The 19,128-nt window shown below is 49.9% G+C and overlaps 1 protein-coding gene across 1 annotated transcript in view; it reads left to right on the top strand.

Annotated features, from left to right (window-relative positions):
- The window catches only part of ERICH6B (glutamate rich 6B), a 43,355-nt gene extending 25,974 nt beyond the window's left edge, over positions 1-17,381 (top strand). The window contains exons 4-9 of the mRNA XM_007187058.1: positions 284-345; positions 4,896-5,062; positions 8,831-8,916; positions 9,061-9,213; positions 16,200-16,425; positions 17,073-17,381. Of these exons, the coding sequence (XP_007187120.1) occupies positions 284-345; positions 4,896-5,062; positions 8,831-8,916; positions 9,061-9,213; positions 16,200-16,425; positions 17,073-17,381 (1,003 nt within the window). The remainder of the gene's footprint in view (positions 1-283; positions 346-4,895; positions 5,063-8,830; positions 8,917-9,060; positions 9,214-16,199; positions 16,426-17,072) is intronic.
- The last annotated feature ends 1,747 nt before the right edge of the window (positions 17,382-19,128 follow it).

Raw genomic sequence — 19,128 nt, 5'->3', positions numbered from 1 at the left:
GCTCCCAGGAGGACCCCCATTGAATTCATTTTGAAAGTCTGGGGGTCAGCCCAGGTGCCCAAGTTGAATGCCAGTTAGAGGCCAGGAGGGACGCACAGCACCATGTGCTGGCCCTTTATCCCTGAGTACAGACTGGAAGAAAGCTGGGTCCAAAAGCAGAGCCATCCGGCCAACCCTCCACCTATGAAAAGGTTGAGCAGGCCCTAGCACTGTCTACTGTGTAGCATGACATGGAAACATGAATTTAGTCCCAGCTTCTAAAGATGAGTCACATTCCTTTTAGGCTGAAGAAAAATTTTGGAAAATATAAGGAAACAATCCTCTGGATTATGAAGAAACGTGAAAGTAAGAACCCTCTCCCACCTTCTACCCTGTTGCCCGGCTCTCCTGGGTGCGTCTCGCTGTCTCCCACCTTCTGCCGTGTCCGTAATGGAGGGAGAAATGCTTGTTTCCTCACCTGAGCATCTACTGAGCTAGTACGGTCTCAGCTACTGGGGATAAAATACAGAGCAAGCCAGACGAAGGATAAACCTCGAGGGGTTCATCCTTTGATTGTGCTGGGGGTGAGAGGGAGGGCAGGAGGTGAAGACAGCCAAGAAATCAGGGAATCTGCACATAAAACGATTAATGATATGGTGGGAAGGGGATACTATGAGACCACACAAGAAGGGATCTAACCTAGATTTGCCTCGGCGGGGGGGGGGGGGGGGGGGTGTCCAAGAAGTCATTGACACAAAGTTTAAGAAAGAGCCCCTTTACCAGATACTGAAGGCATTTGAGGTCCAGCTGTTAAGATTTGCCAATCATGGAGGTTGCCAGTTTTTTGGGTCTAATCAAAAAAAGTTTGAGCCAAGAGCCTAAGCCATCAGGCTACTTAATTCAGAAACTCAAAACCACCATATGGAACATCTTTCAGACGACCAGATCCAACTAACGTAGAAATGGCGGCAATACCCACGGCAGACACACCTAATCAATCATGGTGCTTTTTCTTGCTGAGCCAGGACACAGCCCCAGATTCCCGCTCAAGGAAGAGCTCCTATCCCCATACCAGTGTAGGCCCCTGACCTAACTCCTATGGAATAACTGCTGCAGGCCAGTTATCGGATTCAAATTAATCTTCAAAACCATGTGAAGTCGGGTAAAGAAACTTAGGCCAAGAGAATAAGTGACTTCCCTGCGATCACCCAGCCATTGTGTGGGCGTGAACCACACTCAGGCCCAAGACCCCTCAGGTCAGACCCAGGGCTCATCCCCATGACACGTTCAATGAGCAACAAAAGGCAAGGGTGTCTGGGGAAGTAAAGAGCCTTTTAAGCCTGAGTCTCATGTCCCCATTGGAGTTAGAAGGCAGGAAGAAGAAGGAATTACCACCTTCAGTTTCTAGAGAGGGCAGGCCTACCTCCCACCAAGACTCACACTATGGGGTACCCTCCAAACAAGGAGGGCGTTTCAGACGTTCAACAGCCAGAAACACAACAAATGCCTGTTATTATGTTATTTCTGTTCCCTTTGGGCCACACACCTGTGTCTTTCATTCCTTGGCAAGGCACACAGTAGGCACTCAATAAGTATTTTTTAAATGGATACAGGTATGTGTGAGTTTTTGCTCCTTTTGGGAAATGAAGGCCTTTCAGGATACTCTACGTCACATGCCCCGGGTAGGACTTCTAACGGGAGAGTGAAATTTGACATGACCGGATTCCCCATCTGTGCCTCACCACCACCCCTGCCCACTCCCTGCTCCTCTGAACACCTGAGGCCTACAAGGTTTGAGCTTTTTATGCAGAAAAGCAACACATTTCTAATTGATAAGAGGCATCCCCTCCGTGTTCAGGTTGTAGCCAGTCCCAAAGAAATCTCCCAGCCTCCTCTGAGATACGAACTCATTTACTTCCAGGATCCAGACCACTATCTGACACCCCAGGCACACAGCCCCACGTCTCTGAACTCTCCGATTTCCAAGCCAAGGCTGGCGTCGCAGGCACATGACCTGCAGGCACACAGGCCCTCACACTTAGGGCCCTGTGCTTGCTTTTAATGCTCTGCTGTCACTGCCTTGAAATCCTTAACAATTTTAGAACAAGGATCCCTGCATTTTCATTTTGCACGGAGACCCTCAGATGATGTAGCCTCTCCTATTCAGAGACATCTCGCCTGGTGAAAAGAAGTGGGAGATCACTACACAGCTCGTGTCATGAGCCATCAGAACCCAAAGCTCCCCGTGTGGAGGACACAGGTCTGCTGCCCTCCTATGGGGCAGTGGGCTCCGTGCAGCGTCGTTGCAGAGTAACCTGATGGGTCTCTGCAGGCAGCATGATCCCACTTTAAGAAAACTGAGGCTCAGAAAGGCAGCCTAAAGCCTCCCCGCTAATAAAGACAGAGCTGGATATAGAGCACAAACCAGAAAATCCATGATTTTAGCATTCCGACAGGAGAAAAACATGAGCATATCCATGTCCTCTTTTATCACTGCCAGTTCAGAAATGCTTTATACTAATTTCTAATTGATACTCAGGAACAGCAGCTGGGCTCACATCAGCTCTTTCCCCTGGACAAATCATTTCCACTCTGGAAGCAAGCACTGGAGGAGGACTCCTCGGAGGGAGACTGAGGCCCGCTTCCAAATTTTCACAGAGGTCTTTTATTGACTCTGCCCCTGCCCACCTCTCTCTCACTTTCCTGAGGAAAAGCTCCCCCTGTGAGCTCTAATGAGCAGCCCCTTTAGTTCCTCAGGTGCACACAAGCGTGGTTCTCCTTCCCCACCCCCACCTCTCCATCCTCACTGACACCACCTCAGACACCTTCATCTCCCTACTGTCCCTGACTCCCATCCTCTCCTTTCTCAGTCCTTTCTTCATATTGTTTCCAGCAAAATCTTTTTAAAACTCTTCACTGGCCCTCCATTGCCTCCAGGAAAATCCCACATTCCCCATGTGGCTTAGAAGGCCCTCACTTTTTCCTCTCCAGACACACTGGCTTTTTGGTTATTCATCAGGGCCAGGCATCCCTGCCACAGGGCCTTTGGACGTGCTGTCCTCTGCCTAGAGCACTCTTCATTCCAATATCCTTGTGATTTGCTCCCTCAGTTTATTCAGGTCTCTGAATAAATGTCACCTTCTCAGAAACAGTTTCCTTGGCTACCCTTTACAAACCAGTGCACACACTTGCACGCACGCACACACACACACACACACACACACACACACATCATTTTCCGTCCTTCTCACCTGCTTAATGTTTCTTCAGGGCACTCCTAGCCACTGGCATGTGAAGTTTTTGTCTGTTCACTTGTTTAACACCATCTCCCCTACTAGAACAGGCAGCAGGGAATGTGGCATCCCCGATACCTAGGCCAGTTTCTGGCACACGAGTACACAATAGATATTTACTGAGTGAGTGAATAAAGGAATGCTCTAGCCCAGCCTGCCTCTCCTGAGTCGCCTGTCATCACTAAGCCGTTCCCAGACTAGCCTTCAACCATGTCATGCTTACGCTAGGAATTCTGCCTGGCATACTAGAGAAAACTTCCACCAGGAGTGTCCTCAACCGCCAGGCCTGGATATGGTCCCTGTGAGCTCTCGCGGCACCCTCTGTGTTGGTTCGCAACTTCGGGGTTCCCCGGGTGAAATTCGAAATTAGCCCCCGTAAGCAGAGGGCAAGGAGACACTGAAGAAAGAGGCAGCCCGCTGCAGACTGGTAGGTGGCAGGTTTAATAAGCAAGAGAACTTAACATTCGACGCTTGTCTTGGGCGGCGCCAAGACTTGCAGATTTCCACCCCCGCCCACGAGAATCTTAAAGTTTAGACGGAGGCCTTACCTGGCTTCAGGCACGTATCCCTCCAGATGGGCTCAACAGCACACTGCTCGCAAAGCTGCGTCCTTGAAAAGGGCTCGCACTGTGGGAACCACGGGCGGAACGTACATTCCAAGGACGGGGAGGGGGTGGGGAGCCTTCCATTGCCCCGGCCAGCTCGCTGGTCAAGAAGCGGTCACGTTCTCTCCGAGACCTCCTCCAACACTGTGTTGGCCCCAGTGGTGGGACAACCAACCTCTCTTAACTGACCTCCCCCAAACCTAGTTGCCGAGGGAACCGGGCCCTCTTCCGGGGAAGAGCATCCTGGCTGATACCGACCGCGCCGGAAGCTCCTCCTACCGCTGCGCCCCCTGGTGGTCGGACACCCGCCAAGGGTCCCTGGGAGCGGGGATTGTTCCCCGGTGGTCCTTACGGGTTTACTCCCCAAATTCAATTGTTATAAAAATGGACTAAAATGAAGATAAAGAGAAACTTGCTGTTGCTGTGAAAACTAAGTGCAATGCTTTTAAGATGACTCAATAAGAAAATAGCTTTTAAAAAAACTGCTTTGAACAAGATGTGGACCAAACATACACAGAAGATTGGGGCATATACAGAAATTTTTTTTAAGTCTACAATTCTGCACTCAGACTATGTAGAAATTGCCAAAACTGAAAGTTATAGATAATAAATTATGAATGGGGTTTAAGCAAAAATGACCACAGAGCCCTGCACTTAAAAATGGTGTTAGTACACATTTCTGCTTTAAGTTAAAACAAGCATGTTTCCTTTTTTTTTAATGACTCCCCACTTTAGCCTATTTTTTCCCATTAACAGAATCAGCAGCCACACTTGTTACTGGCACGTGGATGGTGTGTCACCCCTCACATCCCCGTCTGGACCGGGTGGTCTTCACCGTGGTGTCTGGCATCTGGCACTGAGCTGGTACATCATAGGCCCCTAATAAATGTCCGTTGAATGAATAAATGAAAAAAAATGAGAGAGCTTGACGGAATATGGCCAATATCCCAAATCCTCAGGCTCTCTTTGGTGCCCTGAGAGAAATAGATCTAAGTTTTCTTTCTCTTTTCTACCAAAGACTTATTTAACCAAAGGGCTACAGAGACCACTTTCACATTCCACTTATGTAATCTACCACCACAAGATGAGGAGTCTGAGAAAGAAGTAGTCGAACAATCTCATCGTCTTGTTCGCCGTAAGAAGACGCTAGAAATACACACAGACTGGATAAAGAGCAAGATTAAGGTAAGTGTGACAGTTGGTGTTTGCACTTTGCACAGGGCTTTTTTTTTTTTTGGCGCAGGTAAGACATATACACACACCATCAGGGAGCTGTCAGGACCAATACACAACATGAGTACAAACAAGAAAAATATGTCCCATGTATAGAGGCACACCTGAGTGTGTGGGTCATCACAGACTGACTAGGACTTGTACTAGGGGTCGTTGAGACTCTTCTATGTAGGGCCTACGTTAAGCAATTGGGTGGGGTTGGGAGTAGAGGAAATATATATTATAATATATAGGTCCCTCCCCTAACAAATTTAAAATCTATATCGAAAAGCAATCACATAGGGACTTCCCTGGTGGCGCAGGGGTTAAGAATCCACCTGCCAATGCAGGGGACACAGGTTCGAGCCCTAGTCCAGGAAGATCCCACATGCCGCGGAGCAATTAAGCCTGTGCGCCTGTGTGCCACAACTACTGAAGCCCACGCGCCTAGAGCCCCATCCCCCACCCTGTCCTGCCCTGGAGCTTTTGTTCCTGGAGCATCTGTCTCCTAACCAATGTTAAATGTCCTTCCTGCAGCCAGAGGGAAGGTTCTCCCCAAGATCTCTAAGCAAAGGATCCTGCCTAACCCACCATTCACGTAGGCTGCCCAAAAGGCCCATGAGGAGTGGGACATTTGGTTGTTTTTTATTTTTACAAATGGGCGATAAATTCCAAGTAGTTTGCTGAGTCAGGTAGCACTGTTTATAAGTGTGTGCTGGTGTTCAGGCAAAATCCAGCCCAGCCAGCATCTCCGCAGCAGTCAGGGAGCGATCACAGACAGACGGGAGCCAGGGAGAGCTCAGGGGCAGACAGAGAGACAGCAGTAGGGAGAACTCACAGACAGAAGGCAGCTGTCTCATAGCCTAGGGTCCTGCCTATAAGGCACTGTTTTCTCTCTAGTAGAACTGAAGGAAGGCCAGAGATTGTAGTCTCTTCTCTCTTAACTTTTAGCTCTTAACCTCATACTTTGTCCCCAAGCCAACAGTGATGAGATTTGGGCTTTTAGATGTGCTATTTGTGATATATTTCCCAGTGAGAGAAAATGTGACAACTCTACCTCTGTGTCAGAGATTTTTCTTTGCCCATGGGGTCCTTATCATTAGGAAAATGTCATTCCATGACAAGGGAATTTGACAAGAAGGAAGCGTCTTGAGAAATTCTGGCTTTCAGGTGGCTTTTGAAAATAAGACCTAAAATACAAAATCCTCTCCCCTGAACAATATCTAGAAGCTTCTTACGAGCTATCGATAAGGAAGAAACCAACCACGGATGTCCTTATAAAGCACTTTTTTTTAGGTTTGAAAAAAAAAGAGAGCGCGAGCAGTGATTTGCAGAGTAAATGTGCCAGGTGGCTGGGAGCTTAACGGCTAGAGGCAGTGTGTTTCCATGGTGGGGGGGGGGGGGATGGGAGGCAGACCGTGGGAGTCTGGCTCCCCTCTCACTGGAGAGCCTTGTGTAGGTCAGGTAGCCTCTCTTAAACAGGGATTAATGACAGTGTCTCCCCCATTGGGTCACTGTGTCATGGAAGTAAGGTGCTGAGCGCAGTGCAGGGTAGGGACACAGCAGCTACCTCACAGCGAGATTCCTGGGCATTTAAAGGCCACACCCTGCAGGGCCCATAGCGGCTCCTCCTCAACCAGCTGCCCCTCTTTCTTTCATTGCCTCAGATTTGGGCATCCTGCTGTGAGCTCTCTTGAACAAAGGATTCTTCAACTGTTAAAAATAAGAGCTCGAAAACCACTGACCTGACATCTAGTTAGAGTAACACGGGACACAAGATGACTTCAAAAGGCGTCCTGCTACAAACACCTGGGAAATTTAGACAAAACGTAAAAAGCATCCTTTTAAACGCAGAGTGTATAAGAAAGTGCGGGAGGTAATACCAGAAATAGAAACTGGAGGGCTTCCCTGGTAGCGCGGTGGTTGAGAATCTGCCTGCCAATGCAGGGGACACGGGTTCGAGCCCTGGTCTGGGAAGATCCCACATGCCGCAGAGCAACTAGGCCCGTGAGCCACAACTACTGAGCCTGCGCATCTGGAGGCTGTGCTCCGCAACAAGAGAGGCCACGATAGTGAGAGGCCCGCGCACCGCGATGAAGAGTGGCCCCCGCTTAACACAACTAGAGAAAGCCCTCGCACAGAAACAAAGACCCAACACAGCCAAAAAAAATAAATTAAAAAAAAAAAAACAGCACTATCTCTCCACACCCAATAAATCTGTTATTAAAGAAGCAGACTTGATAGTAGGAATACAACTTTAATTAAAAAAAAAAAAGAAAGATATAGAAACTGGAAAACGAGAAGAGTGAGAGTGAGAAGAGTGTGGGTGAGGTGGGTGTGTCCTGGTGGAGGGGAGGGGTGGGAAGCAGGAGAAGAACTGTCCTGATACCCAAGGGCTTGGGTTTTATTGCCTGATGGGGACACGAGGGAGTTGGAGGACAGGCATCCTTCTCAAGCACAAGTGAAATAGCTACAATAAGTGACGACACGCTCGGCCACAAAACAAGTCACAGAAAACGCTAAAGAGCTGATACCATATAGACTCTGCTCTCTTAACCCTGTGGATTTTAATTGGTAATAATAATAACATAGCCAAAAGCAACTTGTACATGTGCAAATTTTAAAACACTCTTGTAAATAACCTGTGTGTCAAAGAAGAAATCATATCGAAAATTTGAAAGGAGTCAGAACGAAATGAGAGGTAAGTATCTACACTTGGAAGAAAGAGCCAAAACGGTACTTTGAGAGAAATGTTAGAGCTTTAAATGCTTATATTAAAGAAGAGGAGGAAGAGGATTGTGAAGAAGAAGAAAGATGGAAATCGATGAGCTCAATGGTCAATTCAAGGAATTAGAAGAAAAACAGACTCATATAGAAAACACACAGAAAGAAGACATGGGTAGAAAATAATGATAGGAACAGAAATTGATACACTAGAAAGCAAAGAAATAGAATAAGCAAACCAAAAAGCTGGCTCTTTAAAAAGACTAGTAAAACAGGCAAATCTCCAGGCAAGGTTGATCCAGAAAAACAAAAAAGAAAAGGTATAAATACCATAAAGAATGAAGACAAAGACATGACTAAGAGACAGTAGAGGTTTTTTAAAAACATTATATCGGGACTTCCCTGGTGGCACAGTAGTTAAGAATCCGCCTGCCAACGCAGGGGACACGGGTTCAAGCCCTGGTCCGGGAAGATCCCACATGCCGCGGAGCAACTAAGCCCACGCGCCACAACTACTGAGCCTGCGCTCTAGAGCCCGCGCGACACAACTACTGAGCCCACGTGCCGCAGCTACTGAAGCCCACGCGCCTAGAGCCTGCACTCCGCAATAAGAGAAGCCACCACAATGAGAAGCCCGCGCACCGCAATGAAGAGTAGACCCCGCTCGCCGCAACTAGAGAAAGCCTGCGTGCAGCAACGAAGACCCAATGCAGCCAAAAATAAATAATGAATAAATAAATTTAAAAAAATAAAATAAAATCTGTGCACACACATGCACAGAGAGATCCATTTCAGCCTGCTCGTCACATAGACAGGTAAACCAAGGCCCTGAGAAGATTCCCACCTGGAATCTCCAGCAAGTTGGTGGTGGTTATGGGTGGGGGAGTGATGGGTGAGTGGCATGCGGGAATCAGAGAGTACGTAGACTGATCTCAAGCCTTCTAGTGACAACACCATGCTCTGATTAGGGACAATCAGCCCCTGAGAACTTTTCACAGGCTTGTCTCTTCTTCCTAGGTACATCAAGGTGATGGAAAAATCATTCTCTACCCCAATGAGACTGTCTTCCAAATTCTCTTTCCCGATGGATCAGGCCAGATATAGTATCCACTGGAGCACAGGGACACATATGAAAAGTCTGTGATTCGGGGCCGGGGCATGGGTTTTACTGGGGCCTGCGTCCTCCGCAGGGCTCTGCCCTCTCCAGGGGACCCCAAGGGACTACTTGTGCCTTAACCATCTCCCAGTTATCCATCAGGACACCTGGCTATGCTCATCCTCAGTATAAAAGAGGGAAAGTTCACATACATCATTCTGGAAGACAATGAAAATATGTGTGTCCGGGCCATTATCAACAACTCTGGCCATGCCACCTTCTGTGATGAAAATGGAAACATCTGGTAAGCTTGGGTCATGAGTCTCAAACACCCCTCCCTGAGGAGAAGCAGTGTGATTAAGGTTTTGATTCCCAGTCTGCACAGCTGTCCTCTCTCTGGGTAAGCCTCTCTTTCTCTCTCTCATTCACTTATGAATTCATTCATCCAACTCACACCTGGGGAGATGGGTATCATGATGGGCCAGTAAGACCCTGACCTCTCCTTTTTGCACCATTGCTTCCCTGCCAGGAAATAGCAATCACAGACTCAAAGCTGGAGTAAGGTGGGACCCTTTTGGTTTCAGCTCTCTATATCATTTAAGAATCAAACTTCATGAGAATTACCTTAGAAAGACCCAGTGACCCTCTGTTCCAGGTGCCTCGAAGAGGAGGGTATGGTGAGTGCATTGGAGGGGTGTGTATAGTATTTTAAAAACATAACTTCTAAATATTTCATTGTAACTAACTTAGATGTTATGTTCCCATTTCTGGTAATGGTGGGAAACCTCATCTTACCAATTCGAGGTAATTCAGTCACTTCAGAATTTTCCTCCACCTCCTTGGTGTAAGAACTCTGTCTTTTCAGGATTTCTCCCTTGCCTTCTGTTCTAAATGGTCATGGGGTGGGAAATGCATATTGTCTTGAACCAACTTTATACTTCTTGATAGTTAAAGCCAAATTTTATTTTAATTCCAAAAAAAGATTTTCATTCTCCAGACCTTGGTTTTTAAGAATATTTTCTCTGCTATGAGGTTTTTCAACACCATTTCCTAGTTGACTACTTTGTTCTCAAGGGTATCTGCCCTTCCTGGAGGGCACTTTGTATAGAAATTGATGTCTGAAATACTACAAAGCTACAGTAATCAAAACAGTGTGGTACTGGCACAAAAACAGACATATGGATCAATGGAACAGAATAGAAAGCCCAGAAATAAACCCACACACCTATGGTCAATTAATCTTCAACAAAGGAGGCAAGAATATACAATGGAGAAAAGACAGTCTCTTCAGCAAGTGGTGCTGGGAAAGCTGGACAGCCTCATGTAAATCAATGAAGTTAGAACACACCTTCACACCATACACAAAAATAAATTCAAAATGGCTTAAAGACCTATATATAAGACATGACACCACAAAACTCCTAGAAGAGAACATAGGCAAAACATTCTCTGACATAAATCATAGCAATATTTTCTTAGATCAGTCTCCCAAGGCAAAAGAAATAAAAGCCAAAATAAACAAATGGGAACTAATCAAACTTATAAGCCTTTGCACAGCAAAGGAAACCATAAACAAAATGAAATGACAGCCTACAGACTGGAAGAAAATACTTGCAAATGATGCAACCGACAAGGGCTTAATATCTAAAATATACAAACAGCTCATACAACTCAATATCAAAAAAATAAACAACCCAATCAAAAGAAGAAGACTTAAATAGACATTTCTCTAAAGAAGACATGCAGATGGCCAATAGGCACATGAAAAGATGCTCGATATCACTAATTATTAGAGAAATGCAAATCAAAACTACAATGAGGTATCACCTCACACCAATCAGAATGGCCATCATTAAAAAACCTACAAACAGTAAATGCTGGAGAGGGTGTGGAGAAACAGTGCAGTCCCTCCTGCACTGTTGGTGGGAACGTACACTGGTGCAGCCACTATGGAGAACAGTATGGAGGTTCCCTAAAAAACTAAAAATAGAGCTACTGTATGACTCAGCAATCCCGCTCCTGGGCATGTATATGGAAAAGATGAAAACACTAATTCAAAAAGATACATGCACCCCAATGTTCATAGCAGCATTGTTTACAATAGCCAAGACATGGAAGCAAACCAAGTGCCCATCAACAGATGAATGGATAAAGAAGATGTGGCACATATATACAATGGAATATTACTCAGACATAGAAAAGAATGAAATAATTCCATCTGCAGCAACATGGATGGACCTAGAGATTATCATACCAAGTGAAGTAAGTCAGAGAAAGACAAATATTATATGATATCACTTATATATGGAATCTAAAAAATAATACAAATGAATTTATTTACAAGACAGAAACAGACAAAAAAAATCAAACTTATGGTTACCAAAGGGGAAAGGGTGGGGGGAGGGACAAATTAGGAGTACTGTATTAACAGATACACACTACTATATATAAAATAGATAAACAACAAGAATTTACTGTATAGCCCAAGGAACTATATTCAGTATCTTGTAATAACCTATAATGGAAAAGAATCTGAAAATATATATATAAAACAGAATCACTTTGCTATACAACTGAAACTAACACAGTATTGTAGATCAACTCTACGTCAATAAAAAAAAATTTTTTTTAAAGAAGGAAATTGATGTCTAAAAGGGGGAAGAAAGTACTGGATACAAGAAGCATCTGGAAGCGGGGACCAGAAACTCAGTCAATTATCTCCAATAGCATCTGCTACATACAGTAGGGCCTCTTCTCCCTAATGACACTTAAATTTTATGGCCACAAGAGACCTACGGGAAAATCTACTTTCACATTCTTGTTGAGGAAACTTAGGTGCAGAGAAAATGATGAGTCATTCGCCCCAAGCCATATGTAAAATCACAGGCGAGCAGTTTTATGGAATTTTGCCTCAGCCTGAAGTAAAGCATTCTTTTAAATTATCAAATAAAGTTTGCGAGATAAACAACATCTTATTCCAGCGCATCAAAACCCAAGGGGAAGGATGGTGCTCAGAGCTGGGGAATGGCTGCCCACCACCTCGAGATTCTGATCCTGTAGGTCTGGGGCGGGGCCTGGAGATCTGCATTCTTTAAAACCTTCCCAGGGGATTGTAGGGGTTGCCTGGTGCTGGAGCCCAGGCCGGCGTGCCCACCCGTCTCCCAGGGCTGTGGCAGCCACTCGGGGCTGTAAGATAAAAACAGGGGACTCCGAGGGAGTACAACCCGTCCCCTCCAGGGGCGGCTGTCGTGTGACACCACAGACCGTTCCTGGGACTCCAGGAAAGCCTCAACTCCATGAGGAAATGGGCCCAGAGGTCCTGTCCTGGGGGAGAGCAGTGACCAGTGGTTCAACCTCTCTTCCTCTGGGCAGCCCAGCTTCCAGGCCCAGGCACTCGCCTCGTGGTCCCCTCCTGGCCCGGGAGCCCCTAACTTCTCATCTCCCGTCTCTTTCCTTGGGACCTGCAGACCTCTTGCCTTGGAAGTTTTTCGGAGACTGTGTTGACCCCTTCACAGCTCCTGATTCTCCAGAGTGGGAGACATACCTCCCTTTCTAACCCTGGGCTCCTCCTTCACGGGGAAACCGGGCAGCTTACAACCAAGAGGCTGTGGGATGTTGAAAGAGGATCGGTTCTGCTCAGAGTGGGCCCCGAAAATCTTAGCAAGGGGCCCGGGGAAGCATCCTGCCCCCAGGGCCACAGGCCAGGGCCCGGGCCCCCGAGGGCCTCCGCTCTCACCCGCCGCCCGTCAGGGGCCCCCACGGCAGGAGGGCCTCCACAGACGTGTCACTGTTGCTTTTTCTTGCCCTTCCTTCCTGCTGCTGGCCGGGCAGACTGAGTGGGAGAAGAGAAGCGCTCCCACCCCCGGCTTCCCCGGCAGGGCCCGGGCGCTCTGCACACAGGCCGGGAGGCCCCAGGCGGCCCCTCCGCGCTCAGCTGTAAGCAGTTCATTGCCAAGGCGTTCTTACTGCCTCTCCCAAGGGCAGCTGCATCTTCTCTCTCTGGGTCAAGCTCTCATCTCATTTGCCTTCAACCAAAGCGGCGCCACGGATGGCATTTCAGGCATCAGAGACCTGGACGGGAGCGGGACTGTCCCTGTGTAAAGCCTCACACCCATCACACCTGAAAGTTCACGCCACGGGGCAGAGCGGGCTCTCCAGGCCCAAGCTGCTTCCGCCCTCGGGGGTGGCGGCACCCGAGAAGACTGCTGCCACCGCAGAAGGACTGGGCCCCTGACCGACCTCACGGTCAGAACTGCAGGCCCCTCGTCACTGGGAGAGACATCCTGTGGCAAAGGCCCTCCAAGCCGTTTGGGAACATTTCGGCTGCTGCACCAGGGCCCCGCCGACCCTCGTCACTGCCGGGAACCCCGCGGCTCCCCTGGTCCAGCCCCGCCTCCCTCCTCCTCCGCATCACAGGCCCTGGGAAGGATGGAGCACCAAGCTGATTGGAGGACTGACTATTTCTTGGGTCGTTTTCTGATCCCATCTCCTCAGGGAAGGTAGAAGGCACGGCTTAAGTTTGCCGGCTGTGCGGAAACTAAGCATCACCTCCACCCTCCAGGCCCACGCTTGAGGAACCGCAGATCAGGCCTCCCTCCAGAGCTCAGGGTCCCACACAGCAAGGGCCCCAGACCTGCCTAAACTCGGGGTCCCTGGTGGTGGGTCCCGCCAGCTCCACTGTTTGGGTCTTTACACCCCATGAGAAGAAGCCTTCAATTTCACACCATTTCTGGGTGTTCTAGACCCCAATTTCTTGAGGGAGCCTTAGCCCAGAACTGGATACCTCCAGGCTGAGACAGATCCTAACCCTAGAAAATGGGGAGAGCCTCGTGCAAAAATTCTGATGGGAGCCATTTCAAGGGTTAGAAGCTAGCGGGGATCCTTTCCCCTGCAGAGTGAAAGAAGATTCCTCTTTGCCCTCCTCTCCATCAGTGATAATAAGGAGATCCTAATGTTCACCGACTTATTGCTTTGTACAGGCACTTAATCCTCACAAATACCCTATGAGTAAAGCACTGTTATTATCTGCATTTTACTGAGGCACAGAGAGGTTAAGTAACTGGCCCAAGGTCACACAGCTTGCAAGTGGCAGAGCCAGGCTATGAACCTAGAAAGTCTGGCTCCAGAGCCCAGGTTTTTAATTCATTACATGCGTCACAGCTGCTTGTCTAGGTAAAGAGAGATGTGGTTGGACAGGCTGGGGGGCCCCATGGTGAAGGGACTTAATAGTTTGCACTTGGCTCAATAGGCAGTGGGAAGCAACAGGAGGACCCAGCGTTGGGGAGTGACCAGAAGAAGTTCTCCTTATTGGAAGTGAGCAAGGCAGCCGTTAGTAGGCCTGAGCCGGCCTCTCCCTCCCAGCGTCCGACAAGGCCCCTGAACACCCCAGACGAGGCCTGGCAGGTGGTCTGAGTAATCCGGGCTCCCCCAAACCCTACCTTCTCCTGACTAACCCAGGTCCCAGATTCTCTTCCCTTCTGCATTTGATTCCCGAGAGAAGTTGCTGCCCGTCAGCACCAATTCTCAAGACAGCCCTGGCGGGACTCAAAAAGCAGAAGCCAGGGCAGAGGGGTATGGTGGGCTTGAAATGCCAGGAAAGGGCGGCTCGAAGGAGAGCAGGGCCTGGGCTGGAAGAGGGAGGAACCCACCACCCCTCACTCACCCACAGCTGTTTACGCAGGCGCCGGGCACAGTGCGGGGCAGGGTCCACCCGGGAGCCAGACAGAGGTGGACCCTTCCCTCCTGACCACAAGTTACATTTCCATTTTAGTGGGACGGACGGATGATAAGCAAGGCCAGTCGATTCTCATTATTCAAGATAGTTCTGTTCTATAAGGTCTCCGGAACATGAACTAGCAAACCCTGAACCATTGCTCCCAGGGGAAAGATGCAAATGCACACATTTCACATAGAGTCACAAACACGCACAGAGCACTGAAGGATTTGAGTTGCCTGATGTGCACATTCCCAGCTGCTTTGCCTTCTTAATTCAGCTCTTGACGAAGGAACCAGAGGATGGAGCCAGGAGGAGCAGGGCACGTGGTGACAGGAGCTTCAGTTCTGGGGCCGCCGGTTGGAATCTACCAGGACGGGTTGTTTCTAGTGTGTACGGTTATCTATGTGTGATATATACACACACCTATTTTCCCCGGGAGCAATGGTTCAGTATTCGCTAACTCTGTGTTTGAGGCAGCTTTATAGAACCCAACTACACCAAATAATGAGAATCAATGTGCATTAGTAAATTATAGGAAGGAAATTAACAAAGAGATGGAGATAGTCATATAGGGACTCTGGGGCCTTCAGGAAGGGCTTCTCTGAGGAGGTGACATTTAAGCTGGGACTTAAAGCATAAGCAGGAGTCAACCACGCCAAGCAGGGTGGGGAGACGTCTCCAGGCAGAGGGAACAGCACGGCAAAGCCATGAGGAGTTCAAAAGCATGCGTGACCCGGGAACTGAAAGGAGCAATCGGGCGTGAGGGGCCAGGGGCACCAGAGGAGACTGAACGTGGACAGGCCAGGGCTGAAGGGCTGCGCCTAGATGCGTTCACCTCCTTGTTGGCATTTCTCCCACCTGCCAAGGCACCATGTTGGGGGGAAAGAGCAGGGGTGGGAAGGGAGGAAGGAGGGGCGGGCTTGCATCCCTGGGAGAGGCTGTGCCCTCGCCCCCATGTTGGAGGAGAAGAGCAGGGGTGGGAGGGGAGGAAGGAGGGGCGGGCTTGCATCCCTGGGAGAGGCTGTGCCCTCGCCCCCATGTTGGAGGAAAAGAGCAAGGATGGGAGGGGAGGAAGGAGGGGCGGGCTTGCATCCCTGGGAGAGGCTGTGCCCTCGCCCCCATGTTGGGGGGAAAGAGCAGGGGTGGGAGGGGAGGAAGGAGGGGCGGGCTTGCATCCCTGGGAGAGGCTGTGCCCTCGCCCCCATGTTGGAGGAGAAGAGCAGGGGTGGGAGGGGAGGAAGGAGGGGCGGGCTTGCATCCCTGGGAGAGGCTGTGCCCTCGCCCCCATGTTGGAGAAAGAGCAGGGGTGGGAGGGGAGGAAGGAGGGGCGGGCTTGCATCCCTGGGAGAGGCTGTGCCCTCGCCCCCATGTTGGAGGAAAAGAGCAGGGGTGGGAGGGGAGGAAGGAGGGGCGGGCTTGCATCCCTGGGAGAGGCTGCGCCCTCGCCCCCATGTTGGAGGAGAAGAGCAGGGGTGGGAGGGGAGGAAGGAGGGGCGGGCTTGCATCCCTGGGAGAGGCTGTGCCCTCGCCCCCGGGGCCCCGTGCTGTGGCTGCCTGATGCCCTCTTGGTCTAGGTTGAACCTGAGCCAAAACCTGGGCTTCTACTTCGCCAGAGACAAGTACCAGAAGGCCTGGAACTGGTGGGATCTGAACCTGCACATCCACGCGCCCCCCGTCCAGCCCATCTCCTTGAAAATCAACCAGTACATCAAGGTACAAATAAGGAGCCAGGATAAGATCATCTTCCGCTTCAACCACAAAAAGAAGCACATCTGCTTAAACCTAGGCACCAAGTACAAGGTAAGGTCTCAACTCCCCACATCTTCTGCCAGGTGGGGAACTACGTGCACGCAGGCCACTGCTGGCTTGAACTGGTCCATGCCCAGGCCTCCAGGCCATGTTCTTCAACACTCCAACCCCTAGGGAAACGAGGCCCCCTTCCCTGACCCGATGCTTGACCATATACAAAGCAATCATTTAACTTCCGAGCACTTATCATTTAACATAAGATTCGGAGCTGAGGAAACTGACGTTCTCATCCCAGCAAGACCCAGACATGCTCCAAGGGAGCCCCAGATGGATGTGGGGCTCATAGGCAGACACCGTGAGGGCCTCACTCTCCTGCTGTGCTAGGGAATCCAAGGGGAGAAGCTGGACGCCCCCAGGAGGGCACAGCCTTTGGAAGGCAGGTCACACCAGGGCCCAGCAGCTGGCCACCCTTTGGTTTGGGGTCAGGTTGGGATGCGGCCACGGGCACAGGCCAAGTGAGTGTCTTGGGGAAGCAGCAGAAAGGTTGCTGGTGGTAGGGCTGGGTTCACAGATTCGCCCTGGAGAGTGACGTTTCCAGGGAAGACTCGGTCATGGCCACAGGGTCCTAATCCTGACGCGGGGGGAGCTTGGTGCCCAGGTAGCATTAACCCTCACGAGCCACCTGTGAATTCCCACAGTACATTACCCCGGCGGTGCTGAGCAAAATGAAGAAGAAAGCAGTCCTGGAGATGGAATTCAGTTCAACGGCTCGGAAGATCCAGATCCTTCTGGGAAAAATGAGTAAGATCCTGAATATACTGACCATCTCTGACTTGGAATGCTTCATACAGGGCATCAAGATCTTTCCAACAAGACAATATGAGTTGGAGGAGGAACTCTCATCTTCCAAGCTGGGGCAGTCACCAAATTGTGCTGCTTCGGCACGTGCTGAATGTTTCGGGGAGGTGGAGGTGTCCAAAGCCCCGAGAAAACCCCCAAAGCCCTAGTTCATATCTTGTGAGAGCTGGTTTGTAATTTGGGACCTATCACAGCTCCTTGATTTGGAGAAAAAAAAAAAAAAAAAGTTGTTCAGGGGCAGAGAGGGGCTGACAGAGCCTGTGGCTGGGCACAGAAAAGACTTAATCATGCGCCCTGCCAGCATTAGAAGCAAATTGTTTCAGTAGACAATACATGTCAACACCTGTCCCACTTGCTTCTACTTATCACTTGAATGCAGATGTTCTTTTGTGACTTTCCCATGCTTGGGTTGACTCAGGACACAGACTCTCTCAAAGCCTAGCTCTGCCCACTGTTGGCTGTGTGACCTTGGGCAAGTAGCTCTCTGCCTCAGTTTCCTCATCTGTAAAATGGGTCTAGAAATAGTAGCTTCACAAACACCCCCTCTTCCACCCCTGCCAAGACAGAGGGACGCCCAGTCAGCAAAGCAGCACCAGCCTGCAGCCAGTCCCCCAAACCAGGAGCCCAAAAGGACCCACACTTAAACTCTCTTCAGTAGCTGGGCCCCTTTTGGTCACTGGTTACAGTCACCAACTCAAACAGGTAAAGCAAAATGGGAAACGTGTAATCTGGATGGAAGATGCAATGGGTCTCAGAAAGGACTGGCACGTGGCAGGCCTCCGGGAGCCAGGAGGACTTTCGTTCTCAGCTCTGCGACACTGGTCTTGTTCCAAAGACGTGTTTTCTATGCATCTCAGTTCACATGGCTTTGTCTCCTGGTCTTTCTCAAAAGATCCCAGGGGTCTCTATTGGCCTGGCTTGATCAGGAGGCCACCCTTGGTGTGATCCAGTGTGGTAAGGGAGAGTGGGGTTATGTCTTGGCTCCTAGTTGATGTCAAGCATGGAGAGGGGCAGTAGTTTCTAGAAAAGGGGGACTCAGGAGCTGGGCAATCCCCGATAGCGTGCCTTTCATATGTCCCTGGGACACTGCAAACTTCCCAGGATGGCCTCAACTGCAGCCTGAACCAAAAGAGTATAGGAAACGCCTTCTTCCCGGCTCAGCCTAGCAATTAGCCAGCTGATCGCGGCTCTGAACAGACAGCGCAGCCCCACCTTCGCGGCCCTGCTCTCCTGCCGATCCCACACTGCCTGCCGCCAGCCCTCACCAAAGTCCCGTCCTCACCCAAATCCCGACAACTGCGCACGTGGGGTGGGACCAGGGTGGTCAGGCTGGCAGTAGCGGGGTGTTGCACGGTCACTTCCCCGGTGTGACTATCACACCTTGTTGGCAAGTAGCATCATCAGCTAAAACAAGTTACTTTGTTGCCAGGTAGTGACCGCTGGGGAGCAGACCGTCACAGGCCACACAGTGCTTGGGTTGACTGAGGACACAGCCATTCTAGGGACCTTGTTAGTTTACACCTCCGCTCACGTGGGCAGAGGTCCCTTCTCTTACCAGGCCCTGGAGACAAGAAGCTCCGGAGTCGCGTCTCGCAGCAAACAAATCCTCCCGAGGCTGCGTGCATCTCAGAGCCCCGACGTTTCTCCCACGTGTGCCCTGGAAGCAGACAGTCCTGGTGGGGGTCTTGGTACCACCACCCGCTAGCTGTGTGACCTTGGCCAAGACAGTGAGCCCCTCTGGGACTCTGTTTCCTCCTCTGGAACAGGAGGGCAATCACCAACACACCTCGCAGAGTTAGAGTGAGGATGAAAGCAGGTGGCGTCAGTGAAGCGCTCAGTGTGGTGCTTCACAGATGTGGGCACTTTATTATCATCCGCCAGTGCCTCTCCCTGGTC

Source organism: Balaenoptera acutorostrata, chromosome 18 (genome assembly GCF_949987535.1).
Source record: "Balaenoptera acutorostrata chromosome 18, mBalAcu1.1, whole genome shotgun sequence".
Taxonomy (NCBI): domain Eukaryota; kingdom Metazoa; phylum Chordata; class Mammalia; order Artiodactyla; family Balaenopteridae; genus Balaenoptera; species Balaenoptera acutorostrata.
The sequence above is the reverse complement of the archived record's forward strand: the minus strand, read 5'-3'. Positions and strand labels throughout refer to the sequence as shown.